We start from the raw sequence: 26,555 nt of genomic DNA on the forward strand, positions 1-26,555 counted from the left end.
AAGTGTCAACACCATCAGTGTCAATATATAATATTTGGCTTTAAGTAAATATGACATAAACGACAGAAGCACCAACATAAACGACCAAACATTTATTGGGCAAAAACCAAACATTTCCTAAAGTGCATGCTTGTTGATGGAATTTTCTTCATAATTCGAGATTACGTATAAATTTTAAAAATTCAAAGCCTATTCAAGTAATTTCGGATGGAAAGATATTGGTACTACTGGTACGGTAGTACGCATTTATGCAATTTTGCATTACAAAATACAAATAGGCCTTAAGCTTTTATTTTTATTGGTTCCAGCAAAAAAGAGTGAAACCTAACACTCCTCGTCTCACTTACAGTAATGACTGACAGCTCCACATAATTTAGAAAGGCCCCTGACGAGTCGACACTTTCTTGAAGTATCAACGTGTAGTTGTCATGGGCTCCAACAGTAAAACATGAGTAAATCTTAAAGGTGTTCATAGGTTTTGTTTTTATCTTTGGAAAACTGGTAAGATACCTCAAATACTTGATTATCATATTGTACGAGAAAAATATGAGAAAATAGAAAAATACACACATATTTTGCACATACATACATCAATTTTGATGTCTGAGAACTTCCAGTCTATTAAATGCGATTCATTTTTTTTTTTAATGGGATTCTATTAAAACTAAAACTTATATCGTAGTTGATGAGTAGAGGACAAAAGAAAAAAAAACATGAAGGAGAGAGATATGAAACTAGGCCCTGAAACACATCAATCAAGTACTGATAGTAATTGCATAATTCCCGAATCTATTGATGATTCTATCGAGAAGCTAGAGCTGTTGATATGAATTATTTTGGGAGATATTGTGTTGTAACTTTCACAATGAAGAAGATAGTAATCATAGTACATAGTTGTCGATGGAACTCTACCAAAAGAAGTGGTGGCACTGATGCCTATTCATATGCACATTGAAGTAGCAATAGATTATCCAGCCAAAAAAAAAGGAAAAAGAAAGTTTTAAATGATTTAGTGTCAATTCTGTAGTCGTAAATAGCAAGAAAATTGATTTACATGAGCAAGGCTATTCACTTAAATTCAAGGCCTACGGTGACTCAACTTTTAAATTATTTTGTTTCCAAGTGCAGGAAAATTAGCTAGTGAAACCATCCTTAGTAGTAGTTCAAAGAATGCATAAGAGTAGTAACGTTATTCTTTTTTTTTTTATCTCAACGATAACAATTATATAACTTATTCTAACTTAATCTAGGAAAAGAGGAAGTATAATCGACGGAGAATCCATCAGAAGAAATTAAGTGGTAAATATGATGGAAAACAAGGGTTGACCTCTCACCTTGCCAAGACTTTATAGTCTTGCAGTTATCAACAGTCCAAGAGGCTGTTGGCGTAATAACGCTATTCACTGTTATATTCTATCATGAATGGGTACGATTTCCAATAAAACATGATTCAAACAAATTTTTATTCCTTGAACAAACAATAAATCGATAGCTTTTAGTACTCGCATCATTCACAAACCCAATGTAGAACTTCATGAATATTAGTTATAAATTGCTCTCACATTTTGTGCACGTAATGTGAAGTGGAATATTGGTTCTTATGGAACATGGGGAATTAATCATAGGCTTGCAGATATGTTTGACGGACAGATTTCTTATGCAATTTAATTATTGGGACAAGCAAAAGTGTTTGTGAAAGAAGTGGAAAAGATAAGAATTGATAACTAACTACCAATCTTATTATAATCTTTAAGTCACCATGTTGATTAAATCTAACAATGTTTGGACTTATAAGAACTTCTACATAGCTGGAGATTAACTATAAATTTTTACAAATACAAAGCCTTTTCAAGTAATTTCCGATGAAAACATATGGGAAGAGTACGCATTCATGCATGCAGTTTTGCATTATCAATAGGTCTTATACTTGTAATGTATATTTGTTACATCAAATGTAAAAAGTGAAAACTAAAATATCTCAAACATCCTTGTAGAGATTTAACAAATTAAGAAATGTTAATATTCAAATCCCATCACAGAAGCAATCAAATTCACCCAAACCTAGATCCAACTGCTACTCTAATCTTTTGTACAGTGGAGGTTATAAGAGCATGAATTGTGGCCACCGAATCTGTGATTAGTCGGTCAGAAAATGTGTCAGGGCGCACCATTATTTGGAAGGCCACAGTGAGCAGTGAACTATTCGATCCAGTCATGTTAGAACTAGAAGAAGCTCCAGCTCTAGTTCCACTATCATCAACTCCATCACTTGAGATGATAAAGCCCGATGGTAAAACATTTGTATCTGTGGTGTCTTTACCACTCATTGCAGAAGTAATGGCTGAAACTGGCACTGGAGCATCAATTAGATTAGCCCCTAACAAGTCGGTGCTGCTTTCTTGAAGTATCAACATGTTTTCCTTACGATTAATGGGCTGCAATTAACCATAATATATGAGTCAATATTAAAAGTGTTCAAAGGTTTTAATATATGGGAAACTAATCAAAGACTCAAAATGCTTATTGCCATATGATACAAGAAATTTGAAAAAAAAAAACATATTTTGCACATGCATATGTCATTTTAGATATTAGTGAACTTCTGGTCTATTTATAAGTCAGTAGTCATATTTACTACAAGTAGAAGTAAAACATCAAAATGTTTACCTGCATGAGGGAGATGGTGTTTCCAGGGTGAGTGCCAGTGGAGATATGTGCAATTTCATGAACAGGATTTCCATCAGACAGAACATCCCACTCCAAATTATATTGAGGGAAAATTATCAATATATCGGTTAATTTTATTTTTTAATTTTTTACTAAAGACCAAAATCTCAAAACTTGCAATTCTCTGTGTTGACAAAATGCTATAGTGCATTCATCGTGCAAGTTTATGTGCAAAATGCTTTTTTAATTTAAACAGAGACCAATAAAAATCTTAGAAGGTTGCATTTGATCTAACCAAAAAAATTTCATGATTTCCAACTAAATTTAAAAAAAATGTTTGATAAAATAGATGCTATAATTAACAAGAAAATTGGTGAATAGGGAATAAAACCTGAACTCTTGCATGCACATCTTTGAAGAAATCAAATAGATTCTCAAAGGAAGTTGGAAGCCGCAGGGACGCAGCAACACAAACAATCATGTTATTGGGTTGGCCAGAAATGTCACTTCTATGAACCGAGACTCGAAACCCGTTGCTGTTCAATTCTGATAGCTGAGGGAGATCTAATTTCTCTAACATGCTTAACATGTGGCAGAAGTTTTTGACCATCTTGTGAGAAAGTTTTGTTAGGCTTTTCCTACCTTCAGGTGCATCAATAACTGGATGAAATTAAGAGCAAAGCACAAAAGCTCAAGAAAGTTAGAATAAAATCTCAAAAATTAATCTTTCTAAAAAAATTTTAAATAGAAACTTGATTTGTAAGTACCTCCTTCAAGTTCATGTCCAGGAGTATATCTTGGTCCCATTGAAAATGCAAATCTCTCGCACATCCTTTGCAAAGTAACAATCCATCTCTTGGCTCCACCTGCTTGAGAATCACAAACCATATCTTTATAAAGAGGATGAGTTAGAGATATATCATCCACTTGAACATGTTCAACCCATGCCACCTAGGGACAAGGATATAAATATTAGGGTAGGGTGAATATATATATATAAACAGTTGATCTACTTATTAAAAGATAGCGGTGTAGAGATTGATGCCCGGTTGGATTAAGTGTTTTTGGAGGTGTTTTTGAAATATTTTACTGTAACAATGTACATAAAAAACTTTTCCTATAAATATTTTTTGAAATATTTGATATATTGTATGGATGATATGTTTTTTGTTTGTGTATTATTGTAACATTGTATTTGAAATACTTATTTTTTAAAAATAAGCCAATCCAGATGGAGTTTTTTCAAAATGTTATATTTTAATGTGTTTGTTTACTTTTCAAAAATTGAGCAAATATAATAATTCTAATTTCTTGCACGAACCAAATACACTGATTTGCTCAAATAATATACTTTCTTATACATGGCATAGAAACTTTATATACTACATAATTACAATGAATTACAGAACCTCAAACTAAGGCACATGAACATCCACATGACAAATTGATACTTTAACTAAATTTTGTAGTCAAATTTTAATACTTGGACGAATGCAACTAAGTAGCACGTAACTGGTACGTAATCATTACTTTATGTGCCTTTTGAAATTCTTTTAAGAGTATTAGTAGAAAGTTACGAGTCTAAAACCTTATCACTGATTTTATAACTATAATAGAATGACCAAACTACTTCTAGATATTGTAGCCAAACTTACATGTTGGTCAAGAAATTCTCTAACTAATATCATCCTTATTTTTCAAGAACTACTCTAAATAATGTCGTTATAGTCTAGTATCCGAGCCAATGTTCCCTAAATTAGGCTCAACATCCAGTTCTTAAGTTCTAGTCAAAATCTAATTACTACTATCAATTTCTTGGTTAATGCTATGTAAAACTTGATTAGGTACTGACTCTATCATTTTTAGCACACAATATGCACGAATTAGATCTTGTTAGAAAAATTAAAATATATATATATGAATTGTCATGTAAAATGATATTTGTTTATACTTGTTTCGATCAATCTTAAGTCTCAACTGAAGTTACGAAACAAATGATGGAAACCATGAAATGAGCATTGGAACTTGCATTTGCTTTTCCATTGGGCATGTCTTGAATAAGGCAACCGGAAGGAAACATCCATGTTTTTTAAGAAGAAGCAGCTTCTAGCTCCTTAAAGGAATCATAGGAAACATTTACGATCACCCATGTTGTTGAATCAAGTTGTCGGATATAACGAAGGAATGCCAACTCTCTAGGTGCAACAAGAGGTGAAAGAACGTGCAATTTTTCGTGCATATGCAATAACACATCCATTAAAATTAATCAATTTTGCATTCTAATAGCTACCAAGGAATCAAAATTCCTTTAAGCAAAATTACAAAATAATTATTCTGCAAATAGATAACCACCCCTTTTTCCTGTGTCAAGCACTTCAATTGTCCTAACTTTGGTGACAATTGTAGGGAAAAAAATCCATCCATTTTTCCTGTAACATGAATAAGATATTAAAACATAAATGGAATACATGCTATTAAATCTAATAAAAGTAAAATCATAAATCATATCTCATTTTTTGATGGATTAAGGGAAAAAACAAGAAAAAAAAAATAAAAGGAGCAAGAGATATTATTAGAGTGAACCGGATCTTGAAATATATCAATCAAGTGCCTGGTAGTAATTGGCACAAGTCCTGAATCTCTTGATGATTCTATCCAAGAACTAGAGCTATTGATATGGGATATTTTGGGATATAGCTTGTCATGAGTTTCGCGATGAATAAGATATCTCTCATTAGTTGGAGATTTAACCCATAAGGGCTCATTTCCTCGGAAAAGCTCTAATAATTCATCCATGGCATTAACAGTAGTTTCAACCATGACAGATTTTTCCATCCCTTGTATTTCAGAAAACCTTTGAGGTAACAATGTGTTCATTGAAGTCCTGGGAATATTTTCACGGGACAGATAAGATTCGAGTACTCCAGATCTTCTAGAAAAAGTGGATACTGCACGGGATGCCCTTTCAAGCTGCAAATATATATAGCAAAACAAATAAATCAGCAGTAGTTAGGAATTGATTCCAAGATTTTGTATAAGTTATATTTGAAAAAATTAAATACATGAAGATAGATTAGGGTACCTATTGTTTCAACCAAGCATTTTCAACTCGTAATCTTTCTAGATTTCTTTGCCTTGCTTCTTCTCCAGAAGATAAATCCTCACATTTTGGGCATACAAGATTCCTTAATGCTTCTCTCATAGCAAGAGTCTCATAATAGAATCTGTCATTTTCAACTCTAAGGGCATTGTTGTCAGATCGTTCATTGTGACTCTGGAAATGCCAAAAAAAAAAAAAAAAGAGTCATATCATAGTAGAGATTTTCAATGTCCCTAAATTTTTATTTGAAATCATATTTAGCTCCTAAAGTTTGACAGCGTGTGCAACTCATGTGACAGCCATCAAAGATATTGTTGCCAAAAGCAGCATTATCCATAAAAAAAAAAGAAATAGGTCTCGCCGTTTCCATTTCCCAACGGATTCTTATTTCTCTGTCTAAAATTGCCGAGCCCAACTCACTAACATCAAGATAATATATTCATCAGGTAAATATATATCATTAGTATTCTCAATTTCTTTTGAATGTGAAATGGGACAGGAACCTCGATAATGAGTCCAAAGATTTGAACATGAAATATTCATTAAAAATGTGAAGGAGCTTTTAGATATTTTTAACCAAAAACATCAAATTTACTCATTAATTCAATTGTGAAGGAAAAGTACAGAACTTGAAGAAACATATTTAGGCACAAGGACATTCCAATAATCATCCAATGAATCTCATGCATTCGTCCCATTTTGTAGCAAGAAGCAGTGCTTTTCTCCCCCTAAGCTATTTGCCCGCGAAAGTGACCAAAGAGTAGTTTATAGCAAATTAGATAAAATACCAGAAAAAATAGGATGGATTCATATAAGTTCTATCCAAATGATTATTAGATCTACATTTAGAGAAAGACTAAATACACCTATAGACCTTGCTATAGTTGATAACCAGATAAAAAATAGAGGAGAAGCAATTCTTGGTATTTTTAGAGGAAATCTTAAATATCAAAATATCAAAAAAGAAGATAAGGACATGGCATCAAGCAGTCAAAGTATGGAATAAAACGTAAACACTCACGTCACACTCTCGGAGATATCTTCCGTACTCTTCCAATATTGGATAAGAGCAAAGATTCAATGGTACAAACAAAAACAAATAGTTTTCTTTTTCCATATGAAACTACACTTTGATTCTTCATAGAATTGATTTAAAAAAAAAAAAAAAGACACTACCTAGTAGTTGCTCCCTACGTTTTGCTTAGACCCTTTACGAGAGAACGAAAGATATTGGAAATACGTGGTTTTCTCATTGATGATAGTGCTCTTGAATTGTTGCCACATGAGTTGCACATGAAGAATGACACCAAAAAAAAAGAGAGAAAAAAGGAGCAGCATTTTAAAAGAACTAAAAAAAAAAAGAAATAATATACCTTTGTTTGGGTTCTTTTATTTTGAAACCAGAACTTGATTTGTCTGGGTTCAAGCCCTATTTCTCTACTTAATTGTCTCCGCTGGTTTTCATCAGGATGAGGACATTCTTTGAAAAACCTTCATAAGTTAAACCAACCAAAACATCTTGGAAAGACGTAGGATTAGAAGAATAATATAAGTGCTACTTTCTTTTATTTTTTCAAAAACAAAATGAACTATATCTGTCCAAGATGTATGCAAAAAAAAAAAAAAAAACTTACATGGGTCATCATAAAATTTAAATTTAATAAAAATCTATCATGCTTGTAAGGAAACATGAGGAAATAAAATAAATAGAAAAGAGTAAATACACAAAGATTTAGAAAGGATCTAGAATGTAAAATGTAAACTAAAACTTTTGAAAGTTTCATTGAAATGTATAAGATGGTAAATAATACTGTTGTCTCTACATAAACTAGCAAGAGAAATAATAATTATCTTGCAAAAAGGATTGACCACTAAATTGGGTTTACATATAAATTCCAACACTTCAATAGAAGAAAAGAGAGATAATAGTTATGTTTTGCACCATAAATCAAAATAATTAACACAAACTTTTTTATTTATGATTTATAAAATCAAGTAATATTGATATATCAAAGAAGATTAAAGATGTGTTTTTAGTGTATTTAAGTAGCTTTAAGCAATGTTTTTGCAAAAAAATGTATTAGTATTTCATGATCATCAAGATAATCCTTAGGAACTTTATATGCACAAATAGTACTAGGGAGAGTAAGAGAAATTTCTAATCTTACGCTTCAAGTCGTTGGACTTGTTCAGCAGAGTGGTGATGATACTGTTTTCTCTCCCTCTTCCTTCTTGAGTTTGAAGAATCATCATGTTCATCAGCTGATCCATTGCTCTCAAGTGCAAATCCATTTCTGCCTTCACAATAGAAAAAAAAAAAAAAAAAGTGAAGGCTTTGTAGTAAACAATATTGATTGGGATTTGGGACAACACGACTTAGGCCTACCTAGTCTATTTTTTAGTGCTTATATCGATATAGTAAAAGTATCGTATTTACTACTAACCTTGAATGACATCACCTATGAAATGTTTACAAAATAAATACCATATACAAAAGAAAGAGGCATACGAAAGAAGAAAGAAGTTCGTTCAACCTAGTATAGTTTTGCTTCAAATTGGAGTTATGTTTCCTTGTTCCCTATGCACCAATAATTTTTGGATGGAGATGTAGAGCTTTTCTTATCCTTAATGCTGTGAATAGCATGGCCAAGGGATTTGCTTATTTATGCTCATATAATAGCATGTGCTACTCCATTTAAAGAAAGTCAGGTAGGCAATATCCTACCCAATCCAGAATCTAAAATGAGCTAAAAAAGTAGGAATTAAGATATTTGTGTTAAAGGAAATAACAACTTTAACATGTATGACTAGACCAAGCATGGAAAAGTATCAAATTACATTGACCTTAGCCTTATTTGCTTATTATCATGTTAATCATTATTGTTTAACACAACGAGTTACCATTTTTGATGTCAATGAGCAACTCAAGATGCTTAATTTAAAGCGATCGATCAAGTAATTTTCATTAAACAAATGAATTTAAGGTGATCGATCATGTAATTTTCATTAAACAAGTGAATTTAAGGTGATCGATCATGTAATTTTCATTAAATATTATTCAATAGCGACTCATTGGAAGGTGAATACCACTTTTAGACACTTAATTAAGAAAATCACATGATTATTGCTTAAAAACTTAATTAAACTTTTAATTAGCATTTATGCAATTCTAATTAAGAAGTATTGCGGAGAACTTCCAAATAATTGTTTTGTTTTTGTTTTTGTTTTTGTTTTGAGAACTTGATTAGCTCATTATTTTCTTTTCTTTTCTTTTATTAACAGTCGATTTATTTTCACATTACACTAACTTGTCAAATATAATTTGTCTAAATCTTTATTAAAAAGACATATAATCATTCCAATTAAGAATTGAAGGTCAAACTTATATTAAAATCTAGCAAGATTCAAGGGATCAAGCTAAATTATTATTTTTCAGACATTTAATCTCTATCTTATTAAGAGATAGCAAAAATTATATTATTTCTATGCTAGGTCCTTAGAAATCCTAATGCCATGTTATTAGTTTCCACTTTTTAAAAATAATCTCGGATTTCTGACTATAGGATAAGAAAATATTTTTTTTATGTGGGACATGAAGCAAAGATGTGTTTTTAAATATATCGCAATAAACAAATATTGTGCTAAAATACTTTTTATATATACTTAATCATGGATATCATCATTACTTTTCCTAGTAAATCACGCTCTGTTTGTTAGAACATAGTTAATCACTTTGTCTAGCAGAATTATCAATCCAAGATAATTATATATTGTAATTTAACTAAATCTCATATACAAGTAATCATTGCTGCTATAGTTGATATTAATGTTTGCTAGAAGAAAGTTACAAAGTCGATGTAACTATGATATGGCATGATAAAAAGGCATTAGGTCTAAAGTGATACTTCCTATCACGAAAAAGGAGTACTATTGTTTCCAGATTGTTTATCTTCATCTACTAGTGTACATAATGTACATGTATAGTTATTACTGACATATTATCTCTATCAATCTCTTTTAAATACAACCCATAAATATTGTTAGTCTATGACCTAAATGTTGCAGTATGAGAGATTACTTTGTAGTTGATTTGATTTATGTTATCTTGAATGCAATTATGTATTATAGTTAGGATACTTGTATTATCAAAAGATTAAATCCTATAGCATAGGACTGCAAACGAGCCGAGTCGAGTCGAGTCGAGTTTTAAGCTAATCGAGCCGAGTCTCGACTAAATTTTACCAAAATCGAGCTCGAGCTCGAGCTCGACAAGCCAGCAATTTTCGAGCTCGAGCTCGACTCGAATCAAGTCGAGCCGAGCTCGAGCTCGAAAAAAATAAAAAAATAATTATTTTATTTTTAAAAAAATAAATAAAATAATATTTTTTTCTTAATAAATAATAAAATATTAAGGATATATACGTAATTTTACTATGAAAATAAAAAATAAAAAAAATATATAATATACATAATTTTATTATTAAATAAAAAAAATAAAAAAAATATATATATATATATACTCAAGCTCGCGAGCTGGCTCGCAAGTTAACGAGCTTAATATTTTGAGCTCGAGTTTGACTCGAGCCGGCTCGAGCTCGACTCGAGTTTGACTCGAACCGCTCGCGAGCGGTTCGATTCGTTTGCAGCCCGACTATAGCATACAACTTTGAGATTATAAGTTCTAATCAAAACAAACCCTATAAGAATGGTAAGATGAAATTACGATTCATCAAATTGTTATTAATTACTTATATCGTTCAAAAATTTTTTGTAAAATGATATTAAATAAAAAAACATTAACTATGTTGTTAATAGTGCCATCTAGCTTTATAAGAATATACCGCCACAATTGCAAATCTTTGTTCAAAAACTAAGGGGAAAAAAATCAAATATCATTGTGAGAAACCATGTTAACAACATACAAACACTTAATTTTTTTAATTAAATTAAACAATTATAACCACAACCAGTTTTGGAAGACTACAGTAATGTTTACATACTTTTACTTTTTTACATGTACATTACAATCAACTTGCTTTGGAAATTAAAAAAAAACTTGCTTTGGAAATATGTTTGCATCGCTAAAGGTCCATTACATTCCAAAGTTAGATGTAACACTCTTTTTATTTTTACTTTCGACCTGCAAACATAGAGCTAATCAACCACTTTCATTATAGTATACATGTACATATCAATGAAGACATATAAATGCTACCAAATTTCAAGAATCTCCATTCTTAGGGTTATCATTCTGTAGTACGTCATTATTCACAAATTTTTCAAGCAGGTACAATTAGACATGTCATTATCTATTCTTTTATATTTATACATTAACATAAATAAACCCTTCTAGGAACTTGCATTTCTAATCAAGCTTGACATGTTATAAATTAACGAACAGGTCATGAATTATTTGCGATTTTTCCCTACTCTACTATTAAAATGCCTCTCTTCAACTATCAAAGAAGCTGTAAATTGTTTGAAGAACACAAGCAATTTCCCCAAAATTTAAGATTCCGTGAATATTTAATAATCATTGCTCTCATGAAATCCAAGACATTCAGACTAAAAACGTCAAAGTAATTGTTCACTAAAGCATCAAGCAATATGGAAAAATGATTAGTATTGCAAATTTTAGGGGTGGCAATTTTTGACACGACCTGAAAACACGACACGAATCTAATACGAAATTAATGGGTTTGGGTTGAGGTTTCGGGAATTCGGGTCAGAATCGGGTTGGACCCGATGAACCCGAAAAGAAAACAGGTCGATTTCGGGTCAACCCGTGGTGACCTGATATGACCCGATATGACCCGTTTACGAATTAAAAAATAATTTAATAAACATAAAAATAATTCTATCTAACTAAACTAAGTTATTCTTTTTTTCAAAGGCATTAATTACTTAATCCTAAATGAATTTATTTAATTTGTGTGAAGTTGAAATTATTATATTTGGACAAATAATATATTATATTATTTTTTACTTTTATACTGTTTTAATTTATTTTATATTTTGTTTGGGATAAAACACTTTTATGGTGTTTAATTTATTTTAGATTTGGTTTGGAATTATTTATTTAAATTTTTATTACTTGATTATGTAATTAGTTTTGTGAGAAATTGATTTTATTAGAAATTACAGTGATAAATTAATAAATTAAAATTAAGTTTCGGGTCATTTCGGGTCGACCTGCCAACCCGTCAACCTGAAATTTTCGGGTTCGGGTCAGCATACCTGACCCGTCACGGGTTGGCGGGTCGGGTTCGGATCAACAGATTTTCTGACGGGTTAACCCGAACCCGACCCAACAGCCTGATTTGGACCCGAATTGCCACCCCTAGAAAATTTGATGGGTATGAAATTGATACGTATGAATTTTGTTTCAAAATACTGTATAGTTTGCAATTGGTTAGCTAAAAGATTTATGGAGTTTAAGGAGGGCCTTTTATTCAATAAGTTCCACAAACCCACACTTTTAAATAGAGGTGTTCACATTTCAGAAAAACAAAAAAGCCGGCCAATTCAATCTCGATTGGATTTAGATTCCAGTAAAATCAAAATATCTTCAATTATAATGTTTGGTAAAACAGTTTGGGAACTAATATTAAAAAAATATTACCAAATTATTTATTATTGACCAAATTTCTGAAATTATTGTAATATATATATATATATATAGACACACATTACTAAATACTAATTAGTAATGAGTAATTAATTAACTACTAACTAGTAGATTACTATTACTATTACTAGCTAAATTGATTGAATTTTGTTAAAAAAATATATGGAATATTATTTTGGTACAATAATTTTTTAAAAGAAATTAAAATATTTTAGTTTACTATTGACATTTTAGATTTTGGATATTATTGGTTCTGCGGCCAAAATCCAATCTCCAATGTCCAATTTATCAAATTAAAGTTTGGCCAATTGGCTATTGATCTTTTTTTTTTTTCCTTTTTCTTATTATTCCTCCTTTCCTTCCTTAACCCCTACCCCAAACCTGTCAAGCGAGAAGTCGAACTTCTGATGTGACAGGTCAACAGCCCAATGAGCTGTTGGTTGATTGTTATTGGTCTTCAAAAATCAATTCTCGAATTCTCAAAATTTTTTAAATTAAAATATCAATTACTAATCGATGAACATCCTTACTTTTAAATACACCGGTCGAAAAGAAAATAGTCAAATACGATCTCCATTCTCTCTGGGCCTTTTTGGCTGTTAAGGCAAAGCAAAAAAGCCCAAAATGCTCCAAGAATTAATTAGCATTTCATTCGTTTTGGAAATTCACAGAGCCCAAAGTCCAAAACGGTGTAAAATTAAGGCACGATTGAATAAAAATGGGTCAAACTTAGGTCCTAGACCCAAGCCATATACAAAGTTACAAACACAAAAATGATATGGCATAAAATAAAGGAAAACGACACTACGAACGAGCAATCTTCTACAGGTGAATAATTTTGCCTTGTTAAAATCTATTGTAAAATTATTATGCAAGAAATATTTTTGATGGTTCTGGGCTGTATGGCTCTATAAATCTTTGTTGATACTAGTTGGGTTGGGGCTGTAGGAAGTGTTGGCTGAGGCTCATTCGGGTTTGTGTATTCATTTAGGGAGTTTTTTCATGAGGACGAGGAAGGAGTTGGGGAGCTCTAAAATGGAGGGAGATGGGGTATATGTCGGCTTATTTGGATTTTAACTGCTGCCGCGTTAGGCCAGCCATATCCTTCCTAGTGTATTGATTTCTTGTTAAAATTGTTGATTGTCAAAATTGAAAGAGTCCCTTTTCAATATATTGCGAATCGAATGATTTCTTGAAATATCTTGCAGTTGACATGTTTGTTGGAAAAAAAGATATTTCAAAAGATTTTTTCTTATGTTTGTTAGTAATCGGATAAGAGTTTTATCCGATAAACTTTCATCAGAAATGTTTTGTTCCTATTATTGAGGGAGAAAATTTCAAAGTTAAGGTTTTGATAAAAGGACTAAAAGACAAAAAGCAAGAAGTCCAATTGTATGGCATCTTGATAAGATCGGTCAAAAAAGCCTTCCTGATGGTCTGACCCATTCCAACCACTGCCAACAGAAGATAGACTAGTATGACTACTTCAGCCTTATGTTGCGCAACAGTTTGGACGCCCATTCGTGCGGAAAATCAGCTTTTTACCTTCTATCCGATTCCGCACCCTATACCATGAAAGCCTATAAATAGAACCATTTGTCAGGTTCATTGACACACCGAAGAACGAAGTCTATGCTTCGCAAATTCTCTCCTCCCTTTCTCCATCTGCTCTTCTTAATATTCTTATTTCACCTGCTGGTTTTGTTTCATATTTTGCTGGTTCACATCCCTCTTATAAAATAGAGGAAGACTTGTTTAATCCTGGGGAAACGTTTCAATACTCTGAAATAGTTTCTTAGGACAGTGCTTTCAAGCACGACTCAAGTGTTCAAGTGTTAGCATTGTTCAGGCCGCCTTTCACAACAATCTAAGAAACTATGGCATCTGACAATGTTAGCACCCCACAGCCTTCATCAGCAACTGTTGCAGTGGCACTACCATTCGCCAAGCCCTTTCCGGATGTATCCAAAATTGAAATTTTCGCCAATGAAAATTTTAAAAGATGGCAAGAACGTGTGTACTCTCTACTTGACATCCATGGAGTAGCTTATGCGCTCACTGAATCTCAACCTTCTGCAACTACGGATGCCAAGACTCAAGAAACATGGCAATATGCCAATAAGGTATGTCGACACACTATCCTTCAAACACTTTCTAATGAATTATTTGACGTCTACTGTAGCAGCAAAGAAGCCAAGGCAATTTGGGAAGCCTTGGTAACAAAGTTTACTGCCGAAGATGCAACTAAGCAAAAATTCGTCGTAGGAAAATACAACCAATGGCAAATGACTGATGACAAGGAGATGAAAATTCAAATCACCGAATATCAAATGCTGCTAGAGGACTTGAAAAATGAAGACATCAATCTTCCTGAGAAATTCGCTGCAGGCATGCTGATTGAAAAGCTACCTGAATCATGGGCCGACTATAAAAACAACTTGAAACACAAGGAGAAAAATTATACCATGGATGAGCTCGTGAAGCACATCCTCATTGAGGATTCAAACAAAAGGGAGTTAAGAGCTACCAAGGCAAAGGAGATGGCTTTCAAAGCCAATCTGGTGCAAAGCAATAATAAAAGGTACGCCAATAAATCCCAGAATTACAAGCCCAAAAATTTTAATTTCAAGCCTAACAATCCCAACTTTAAGAAGAAGAAAGGCAATTGCTTTTATTGTGGAAAACCAGGACACTATGCAGTCCAATGCAGACTTAATAAAGGTGACAGAGCAAATGGTAATCCTCCTAAGGTGCACTTAACCGAAGGAGATGATATAATTGCTGCTGTCATCTCTCAAGTGAACATTGCAGCCAATGTCAAAGAGTGGGTGGTAGACTCTGGGGCTACTCGGCACATATGTGCAAATCGAGAAGCATTTTCCTCCTATACTCCTATAGGGGATGATGAAGAAGTGGTCTACCTTGGTGACTCACGAACGGCTAATGTTCTGGGTAAGGGCAAAGTATTCTTGAAACTCACTTCAGGAAAAACTTTGGCTCTCAATGATGTGCTGCATGTGCCCAACATTCGGGCAAATCTGGTTTCCGTAGGATTGCTAGGAAAAGTTGGAGTGAAAGTGTCATTTGAATCTGGAAAGATCATAATGACCAAAAATAATGTATTTGTGGGCAAGGGCTATTGTAATCAGGGACTTTTTGTACTTAATATTTCCAATGTGATCAATGAAAATGCATCTTCTTCTGCTTATATTGTTGATTCCATTTCTTTATGGCATGCTAGATTAGGACATGTTAATATTGGTTATATAAAGAAAATGCAATCATGTGGTCTAATTTCTAGTATTAATGATAATATGGACAAATGTGAAATATGTGCGGAAGCTAAAATAACAAAGAAAAGTTGTATAACTGTCCATAGAGAAACTGAATTATTAAATTTAATTCATACTGATTTAGGTGATTTAAAACAAACAATGACTAGAGGTGGGAAAAGGTATTATGTCACATTTATAGATGACTATTCTAGATATACCAAAGTTTATTTACTTAGAAATAAAGATGATACTTATAATGCCTTTTTATCCTATAAGTCTGAAGTAGAAAATCAACTTAATAAAAGGATAAAAAGAATTAGATCAGATAGGGGTGGAGAATATTTAACTTTAGATAACCTTTGTGAACAGGAAGGCATAATACATGAAATAACTCCACCTTATTCTCCAGAATCTAATGGAGTAGCTGAAAGGAAAAATAGAACGTTAAAAGAAATGATGAACTCTATGTTAATTAGTTCTCATGCTACAGATAATTTATGGGGAGAAGCTATATTATCTGCATGTCACTTACAAAATAGAATCCCACATAAAAAGACTGGCAAAACACCTTATGAGTTATGGAAAAATTATAAACCAAATTTGAAATATTTAAAAGTTTGGGGGTGTCTTGCTAAAGTCTTGTTGCCTGAACCTAAGAAAAGGAAAATAGGTTCTAAAACTTCTGATTGTATGTTTATTGGATATGCTGAACATAGTGCTGCATATAGATTTCTTGTGTTAAGAAGTGATATACTTGATTGTAATACAATTATTGAGACAAAGAATGCTGAATTTTTTGAACATATTTTTCCACTGTCCAGTAAAATTTCTCATGCACCTGTTGAAATAAATAAGGAAATTATTCCAATTGAGGAATTAAGAAGGAGCAAAAGGCCAAGAAAAGAATTTTCATTTGGAAATGAATTCCATTCTTGTTGATAATGATCCTTTAACATACTCCGATGCTATTTCTTCTCCTGAGTGTAAATTTTGGAAAGAAGCAATTAAATCTGAAATTGATTCTATCTTGTCAAATAAAACTTGGATTTTGGTAGACTTACCTCCTGGTGCAAAACCTATTGGTTGCAAATGGATTTTTAAAAGAAAATATAAATCTGATGAATTTCACTAGACCTGATATAGCTTATGCTGTATGTCGACTGAGTAGATATACTCATAATCCCAACCGTGAGCATTGGTTTGCATTAGTCAGACTAATGAAATATTTGAGAGGTACCATGAATTTTGGTATCCTGTATAGTGGATTTCCCACTGTATTAGAAGGTTACAGTGATGCTAATTGGATCTCTGATTCAAATGATACGAAATCCACTAGTGGTTATGTGTTCACCCTTGGTGGTGGTGCAATAGCATGGAAATCTGCTAGACAGACAATCATTGCTAGATCAACAATGGAGTCAGAGTTTGTAGCTCTGGAATTGACAGGGACTGAGGCCGAGTGGTTGAGAAATTTCTTAGCTAATATTCCTTCAACTAAGGATTTGTTGCCTCCTGTGTCCATACATTGTGACTGTCAAGCAGCGATTGCCATAGCTAAAAATAAATCATATAATTGTAAAAGTCGACACATGAGATTGAGACATGATGTCGTAAAGCAGCTGCTTAGAGATGGAATTATTTCCATTGATTTTGTGAAGTCAGAGTTGAATTTGGCCGATCCTCTGACTAAACCTGTAGGAAGAAAATTAATTCTTCAAACTACAAGGGAGATGGGACTTAGGCCAACGGTTGTCAATAGAGATGGGAACCCAACCTATGTGATTGGTGATCCCATGAAATAGGTTCATATGGGTAATAACAAGTCGATATTGACTGTAAAAGCACTTGAAATTTAAGTCCCTTCAAAATTAAGTGCTTTGACTGCCAGTAATTGTGAGGCTGAGTTTAATACTCTTAATGAGTTTATATCCCTTTAGGGAGGTGTATTTAGGGCAGTATACACTTGATAAATTCACCTATATGTGAGTGGAGTGGGGCCGCTCCTATAAGATTTTTTGGCCAAATCTTTAGAGCTCTCATGAACAACCAGGCAGGCGCACGGCCTAAATGCGCAAAACTGCATTGAATAGCAAAACTATGGGTTATAATGTGATTGATAAGATCTCTGTCATACAATAAGAATTATTGGTTCATAGAAAGATATTTTTCACCAATAATTCTGTAAGACATATTTCATCAATTTAAGTTTGGTTCATAGTTCAAAAGACACCAAACTGATTACATTGAGCTCAAACAAATCCAGCAGATATTCATACTCTTTTGTCTAAAATCTTTTGAAATAGGTGGGAGATTGTTGGAAAAAAAGATATTTCAAAAGATTTTTTCTTATGTTTGTTAGTAATCGGATAAGAGTTTTATCCGATAAACTTTCATCAGAAATGTTTTGTTCCTATTATTGAGGGAGAAAATTTCAAAGTTAAGGTTTTGATAAAAGGACTAAAAGACAAAAAGCAAGAAGTCCAATTGTATGGCATCTTGATAAGATCGGTCAAAAAAGCCTTCCTGATGGTCTGACCCATTCCAACCACTGCCAACAGAAGATAGACTAGTATGACTACTTCAGCCTTATGTTGCGCAACAGTTTGGACGCCCATTCGTGCGGAAAATCAGCTTTTTACCTTCTATCCGATTCCGCACCCTATACCATGAAAGCCTATAAATAGAACCATTTGTCAGGTTCATTGACACACCGAAGAACGAAGTCTATGCTTCGCAAATTCTCTCCTCCCTTTCTCCATCTGCTCTTCTTAATATTCTTATTTCACCTGCTGGTTTTGTTTCATATTTTGCTGGTTCACATCCCTCTTATAAAATAGAGGAAGACTTGTTTAATCCTGGGGAAACGTTTCAATACTCTGAAATAGTTTCTTAGGACAGTGCTTTCAAGCACGACTCAAGTGTTCAAGTGTTAGCATTGTTCAGGCCGCCTTTTACAACAATGTTTACGAATAATCGGAGGCAAGAAGAGCAGACTGGAAATATGGAACTCCTCGGGTAAATTACCTTCAGGTATATCTCTGCTGTAAATTATTGCTATCAGAAATACTCAACTTTTCCCTGTTAAAAATGGTTGTGAATGCGTAAATGTAGCTGAGAATTGTATTTCTTTTATCTGCCTTAATATTGATTGTTTGGGAACTTTCATTAGCGGCAGTTGATAGTTAGCATCTATTGTTTTCTTTATTTGATTTAGGAATTGGTGACTCAGTTTCAGAATGCTACTGATGAAGGTATGCTTTGTCGAATTCTTGTTTAAGCATATTTACTTGCTTCTTTCGTATAGCATTTATGAGGTTAAGGCATTTGATTAATAATTAGCCTTGACATCAGCTGGTACTGACAGAATTTATGAAGTAATGAACTAATGGAACAAAAGATTATTCTGCAGTTTTTGTTGTATAATTAATGATTGATCTTGACATCAGCTAGTACCAACAGGGTTACGAAGTAATGAAACCAATGGAATAAAAGATTATTCTGCAGTTGTCATTGTAGATTGCTGATCAAATAAAATTCAAGTTTTTTGATTTGCTGACATGGAGCTGGTGCTGGAATCCCTATATTGCTTCTGCCATTCAACTTCTGTGACTGCTAAAAACATTGTTTCATCCATGGAATCTATACAGAATCAATTTCTTGCGGTAATGGTCATGTGAATGTAGACTGGAACCTTTTCTTTGGAGGGGAGACATGCATAGATGAAAAGGGTCTAAAGGTAAAGTAGTTGTATGAATGTCATATTGCCCTGGATTGGTTGGGATTAAGCAGCCTTAGCAAACAGGTTAAAGGTGGATGATCAGTTTTGAGCCAGTGACCTCCTAGGTTGAAAACTCAGAATGAAGAATTCTTGACTTTGCCACAACCCTGATGATGTGATCTGATTCATGTTGATGAGGAATATGGGGAGCTTGTCTTATGGATTGGGTTTATATTAACTTACTCCAAGATAAGTGGGATGAAAGGATTGGTTAATTTCATGTTTTAGCCCTCATGCCTTCTCATACTATTAAGTAGGGACATGGTTTCTGTGGGAGTATCTGCACTTATGACATATGATATCTGTTAGTAATTGGTATTCTCTATCATGGAATAGCGTGTCCAACTAATAAACCTACTCATTCTAATTCCAAATGTAACATTTGTGGTCTCAAAATTTTGTGTCAAGTATATATGAACATTTGTACCTAATTTTGGTCATTCCATTTTAAGTTAACCTATGAAATCTTGTTATTCAGAGATAAAAGAGAGAATTGCTGCTAATCTAGCAAACTTTGCATATGACCCTTACAACTACACATTCTTGCGCAAGGTAATTCTTGAACTTTTGAGTTATATGTATTTTTCTTTCTGCCATGACAATGAATGTGCTTGCCCTGATATAAGCAGCTTAATGTTTTGGAACTTTTCCTCGACTGCATGACAGAGCCCAATGAGAGGCTTGTGGAGTTTGGTATTGGAGGAATCTGCAATGCTTGTGCTGCTAAATTGGACTTTTGGCCCTGTTTTATTCGTCATTTAAGAAAAGAAGATGTCTATTATTTTTATTTCTTCTAAAATTTTCTCAACTGGCTTTTATTGCCAAACAGTTACTTATGGTGTATAATGTGATTTGGTTTTTACTTGTAATCTAGATCCATCAATTGCTGCAGTTGTTATTCAGTGTGGTGGAATACCTCTTGTCATCCAATGTCTCTCTAGTCCTGTCTGAAACACGGTAATTAGTATTTGCTTTCTGGCTTGTTCAGACCATTGTTTGCATGCCCTTACCCTTTGACTATTGGAACTCGACTTCAAGCAGGGCTCAAATTGCATATCCATGCTACTTAATTTTTTGAAACTAGAAAAGGTTTACATCTCTTACTTTACTCAAAGTTCATTTACGATCATTCGCTCTATTTATTGCTAAATATTACGGAGACAGCTGTGGAACAGAGGTGAATCCTGTGGCAGTCACATGCTAAATATTCCAGTTCTGGAGCATCTTTTCTCATTAGCATTGTATTTTAAGCTTGTATTTCATGGAGGCCACCTAATGCTATTTTCATCGCAATTACTAAATTAACAAACTAATGTACTTGGTTGATTTTTGTTGAGTTGTATTTCGTTAATATACTATTTGAGCTGAATTTGGAATGCAAGACCTTATGGATACCATGGATTACTGTTGGTCATGGCACATTGACCCTGCTATTCTTTATTGCCAACCCTTTATTCAGAAGAATTTGTCATTTGCAGTTATCCTGAAAGTCGCTTCTGCCAGAAAGAGAAATGAATCTCTGAGTGTCCTTTGAAAAATGGAATCTTAGTTATAATCTTGGTATAGATGTGGGTATTGTGTTACCAGTAGTATAATTTTGTGCAAGTGTCTAGATGCTTACTAGTTACTGCAAACAAACCTCAATATGGCAGGTGAACTATGCTCTTGGGGCTTTGTATTATCTCTGCAGTGCAACAAACAAGGAAGAGATTTTGAAGCCAGAAGTAGTGGAAATCATCAAAAGATACGCTTCAACTAGTGCAGTTAGTGTGAGCTTTTGTAACATGGCCTAGGCTTTTCTCGATATGTGTCAGGCTAAAATTTCTATGAGAGATTCTAAGGAAGGTTTAGCAGAGTAGGAATTGGGGAAAGAAGAAAGAGAAAGCCAAGAGCACGAGAAAGAGAGAGAGAAAGAGTAACTGAGAAGAGAGAGAAAATGAATCTGTTGTATTTCTTGCTGAATTCGTTACAAGAGGGCAGGGAATCATTTATAGAAATTTTGTTACTCCCTAACTAACTTGCTCAACAATCACTAACTATCTGAATAAGTCTAACTACACCGTTTTGCCCTTGCAATTATTCTAACTACGCCGTTTTGTTTATTCCACCAAAACGCAAGGCAAGCCTTCTTAAAACGACAAGTCTAATACTTCTTAGGTGCCTGAAAATCCCTCCCTGTTAACATCAAGCTTGTCCTCAAGCTAAAAAGTTGGGAAACTGTTTGTCAATGTAGCTTTTGTCCTCCCATGAAGATTTAGACTCTGGCAGCTGATTCCATTTCACCAAGTACTGAATGACAGGTTTAGACATGCGCATAATAGCCCTCCTTCTTAACACTTTCTCAGGATGCAGTATGCACTGATCAGAAGCATCAGGCTCAGGAAGGGTGGGCTCTATGTCCTGAGCAGCTCCCACTTTTCTCTTTAACAATGAGACATGAAACACTAGATAGACTCTGGCTCCCTCTGGTAGTTGTAGCTTGTAAGCTGCAGCCCCAACTTTGCCAATGATCTAGAAAGGGCCGTAATACTTAGCAGATAGTTTCAGACTCTTCCTAATGGCCACAATCTGCTGCCTGTAAGGCTGAAGTTTCAGGAATACCCAATCACCTACTTGGAAGGTCCTTTTTGTCCTGTTCTGATCAGCAAAATGTTGCATACGATTCTGAGCCTTGGCGAGGTTGTCTTTGATGTTTGCTAGAACTTGAAGTCTCTCCTATACCATATCAGTTGCTGCAGGAATGACATTGTCATGAAAAGGACCTAGAGGTAGATGCACTGGCTTATACCCATATAAGGCTTTGAAGGGTGTAAGTTGCAGGCTTGTGTGAAAATTTGTATTATACCACAGCTCAGCTGAAGGTAACCAGTCACTCCAATGAGATGGATGTTCACTACACATGTACCTGAGGTAACTCTCCAGACACTGATTGACCCTCTCACTTTGTCCATCTATTTGAGGGTAATAGGATGAACTATAATGCAAACCAACCCCCAGTGTACAAAAGAGTTCTTGCCAGAATTTACTAGTTAATACCTTATCCCTGTCAGAAGTGATAGACTCAGGCAGGCCATGCAACTTATACACAGTCAAGAAACAACTGAGCTACTTGTTGTGTAGTATAAGGTTGAGACGACTTTATAAAGTGGCTAAACTTGGTGAAACGATCCACTACAACCAGAATAGTGTCATATCCCTTGGAGAGAGGAAGTTGCTCTATGAAGTCCATGGTCAGATGTGTCCAAGCCTGTTGAGGGATTGGAAGTGGTTGCAGCAGGCCCGGATAAGGAACATTCTCATGTTTGTTCCTTTGACAAGTGTCACAAGCTTGCACGAATTGTATGAGATCCTTTTTGATACCATGCCAATAAAATAGGGACTATTCCCTCTGCAAGCACACCCTTTGTCCAAAATGGCCTCCCTTGACTAAATTGAGCCTAACTCCATTATCTCCTCCTACATACAGTTTACCTCTGAATTTGAGCAGTCCTTTCTCCAGCTGATACCCTGAGCAAGCATTAGGACCTAACAGCAGTTGGGACATGATGCTCTGGGCTACCCCATCCCCTTCATAACGCTGAGTTAATTCTCTCATCCATACTGGCTGCACTGCTGAGAGGACACAGAGGTGATTCACTACTTCCTGCCCTTCATATTCTCCTTCCATCCTTCTCCAAGTAAGGCATCAGCAACCCCATTGTCAGCCCTTTTTTGTACTGGATCTCATAGTCCAACCCTAGTAACTTGGTGAGCCATTTATGCTGTAAGGGATGAGTAAGCCTTTGTTCCAGTAAGTATTTGAGGGCCTGATGATCAGTTTTGATGACAAAGTGGTGTCCCACCAGGTAGTGCTTCCATTTGGTTACAGCTAACACTAAAGCCATCAGTTCCTTCTCATAGACAGACATTCCCAAATTCTGAGGAGATAGAGCCTTGCTAAGAAAAGCTATGGGATGTCCCTGCTGCATCAAGACTGCCCTAATTCCAACCCCACAGGCATCAGTTTTGATGACTCCATAATCTTCAAATCGAATTGAAACTGATAGTCTTGTATTAACCACCTAACACTTGGACAGATAGTTCCACTAGTTATGTCAGTACCATCTGCCAGGGTGACTGTAAAAGGTCTGACTGTTTGATAAGGAAGCTGAAGAGTCTTAGCCAATCCATAGTGTATGAAGCTATCAGAACTACCAGTGTCTACCCGGAGTTTGACAGGTAATCCTCCTAAGTTACCTAGTAGCATGATCGATTTCCTTTGGATGGCTGCTGCCAGAGAATTCACTGACACCTCAGCCATTTCCCCTACTCTCCCTGTGAGCTCATCCTATTCTCCTTCTGCATCTTCGAATTCAGTTTCCTCTCCTTCCTTCATATAAAGACAATTCAATCCCCCAGATTTGCACTGATTACCTACTCCAAATTTATCCCCACACCTGTAACACAAATTGTGCTTACGCTTATACTGCATCTCCTCGACTGAGATCTTGTTAAACTCTCTGAATCTAGTGTCAACCTTCTTGAGATTTGGATCAATAGCTGGTAGCTTATAAGAGCTTGGACTGTTCTAATTGTGGTTGTGGTTCCTGTACATCCTATACTTAGGTTCAACAGCTGTCCTTCCTGATAGCTTATGCTGTTTAGACAGTTTCCAACGAGCACTCCTGCAACTCAGCAACCTCAGAAGCTTTGGATAGGGTTTGTGGCTTGAACATTTTGACCATTGGCTTAATCTCCTCCTTTAATCCACTGATAAAACATTTCTTGAGTTGATCCTCCAATGATCGATATCTGGTGTTTTCAACCATCTATGGTGTCTCAAGTAGCCAAGGATCGGTTGCTCTGATACCAATTGTCAGGCTAAAATTTCTATGAGAGATTCTGAGGAAGGTTTAGCAGAGCAGGAATTGGGGAAAGAAGAAAGAGAAAGCCAAGAGCACGAGAAAGAGAGAGAGAGAAAGAGTAACTGAGAAGAGTGAGGAAATGAATCTGTTGTATTGGGTTAATTATATTTACCTCCCTCGAGATTTGACCAAATTACCAATCAAACCTTGAGGTTTGACAAAATAACAATCAAACCCTTTGACTGAACAAAACTTTATCAAAAGCATTCCTACCGTCTCAAGTCGTTAGTGAAGCTGGTATGGTTAGCAAAAAATTAGTGTGGCAATCCCAAAATGCCCTTCTAGAGGCATTTTATGTTTTACATAAAAAAAATATAAACCAACAAATTGAATAAAATAAGAATTCACCTCAAAATAATAAAAAGAAAAAGGAAAAAAAAAAGTAGTGTGGTAGACTCCCTTTCAAGCCTGCAACTTCGGTGTTTGCATCTCCACCAAAATTGCATGTTAAATTGCTTCCAACCATTAACCCTTCTTTGCCGTCAATTCCATCACATACTCTAATTCCTTCATCTTTTTTCCTCTTCATCCATCTTTCTAAACCAAAGCCGTTGCCTTTTCCTCTTCCATCCAATTTTTTATTTCTTCTTTGGTTAAGCCATTAAAAACATATGAAGATACGGACATTATAGTGCTGGATTTGCACCGGAATTGGTAGACCATGCCTAGAGAAATCATTTGGTATAGTTTAGATACACAAGTTAAACTAGTATCTTCAAAATGTCTTGACTACTAGATTTGGAATATTTTTTCCAGTTTCTTGTAAATTGAGATTTGGAAGTTTGTCCTTCATATCATTTGAAAGGCTTGTCTTAAATTTGGTAAGGGATAGGCAAAAGGCTTGTGTTAAATTTGGTGAGCGATAGGAAATGGGTTTTTGAAGAAGGTAATGGAGTAGCTGGTGATTAATCTTCACTTGCAATTTTTTTAATTTTATTTTTCTTCCGCTTTTCAACTTTGAGGTTAAAACTTGCTTTCTGAAAGATGGAAGTAGCCAACATTGGTTCATTTGACTTGTTCATGTTCTACCCCGATGAGAAGTGCTTTATTGCAAAAGTGTGGAATTTGGTCTTTGCTTCCGATGGGAAAGACGAGACAGAGCAGTCTCACATGTAGGCCTATTTGAACAGTTATGCAGTGAATTTTGGTTGAGTTTGTGTCAAGAATGGCAACCCAAACAAAAAAAAGATGAAGAGGCTGGAGTCTGCGATTGGCGACGGTGGCAGGCGCTCTTGATTCTTGGCTCTGCTTAGCGCCACGGCCACGACCATGTCCACGACTACGTCTTCTTTCCATATATATATATATATATAGTTTTTCCCTTCCCTCTTTCTTTTCTTTTTAAAAGGGTACTTTAATGAATGAATGCAGTAAATTGACTAAAATAACAAAATCCAACATATCAAATACACAAATAAATATATCCGCACATAACACGCCATATCAAGAAGACAGATAAGCAAATACACAAATACATATCAAGTTGGCCAGATAACCATATACACAAACACACATACTAACGTCAGGTGGTAGCAATATACGGGCGAATCAAAAGGAAAAGGTGAAGTCATCCCAATCTCAGCTAAGATAACCCCGTCCGGTCTCTCACGTCACTTATTATCCAAACTAGATGTCCATTGATCTCTTGTACTCATTCTAACCAGACAAAGCCTGTTCATGTTCCCAAAATGCAAATCTCAAATACTTAACCCCGCCTCAACTCTGGAGTACTCGGGCACAAGAATCCGAAATAAGACAATTCATGTCTCGAGCTGGTCAGTCCCAAGAGTAAACTATCTACAATCGAAATTCCTCCCTGACGTACCTATCTACGGTCCTCAGATACTACGAGAAAGATTTAAGGCCTATAATATTCACAGCTCATAGCTTATGCTCGAACGAGCACTTAATCCTTCATACCCATTCACCACTCAGTCCAGGCTCACTCCACGCAGAGACCACGCGAAGTAGGCTCTGATACCAACTGTGACAGCCACACCTCCCCCTAAGGCGAACCAAAGGGTTCGGCGGACTGCCTGCCCAACTCTCACCGGGACTCAATCGTTCACTTCAATCAATTCCGGAATACAACCATAGGAATAGCATAACAAAATCCAAAACTTAAGCGAAACTTATATACATTGCTATCTCAAAGGGAAATACAACCATCGAATATACAAAGGTTCTCAATTCACCATACAAC

The 26,555-nt window shown here is 34.8% G+C and overlaps 1 protein-coding gene and 1 pseudogene across 1 annotated transcript; one reads left to right on the top strand and one right to left on the bottom strand.

The window, feature by feature from the left end:
- Positions 1-2,051: 2,051 nt before the first annotated feature.
- Positions 2,052-8,223, bottom strand: LOC113777118 (homeobox-leucine zipper protein HDG11-like). Its single transcript, XM_027322163.1, has 10 exons — positions 8,205-8,223; positions 7,936-8,065; positions 7,141-7,258; positions 5,846-5,941; positions 5,251-5,637; positions 4,697-4,753; positions 3,435-3,618; positions 3,059-3,327; positions 2,668-2,757; positions 2,052-2,435 (listed from the first exon to the last, which is right to left on the bottom strand). Exons 1-10 carry the CDS (start codon positions 8,221-8,223, stop codon positions 2,052-2,054), a joined length of 1,734 nt encoding a protein of 577 aa, XP_027177964.1.
- Positions 8,224-18,629: 10,406 nt separating this feature from the next.
- Positions 18,630-20,838, top strand: LOC113778332 (annotated as a pseudogene).
- The last annotated feature ends 5,717 nt before the right edge of the window (positions 20,839-26,555 follow it).

This window comes from Coffea eugenioides, chromosome 7 (genome assembly GCF_003713205.1).
Source record: "Coffea eugenioides isolate CCC68of chromosome 7, Ceug_1.0, whole genome shotgun sequence".
NCBI classification, from domain to species: Eukaryota; Viridiplantae; Streptophyta; class Magnoliopsida; order Gentianales; family Rubiaceae; genus Coffea; species Coffea eugenioides.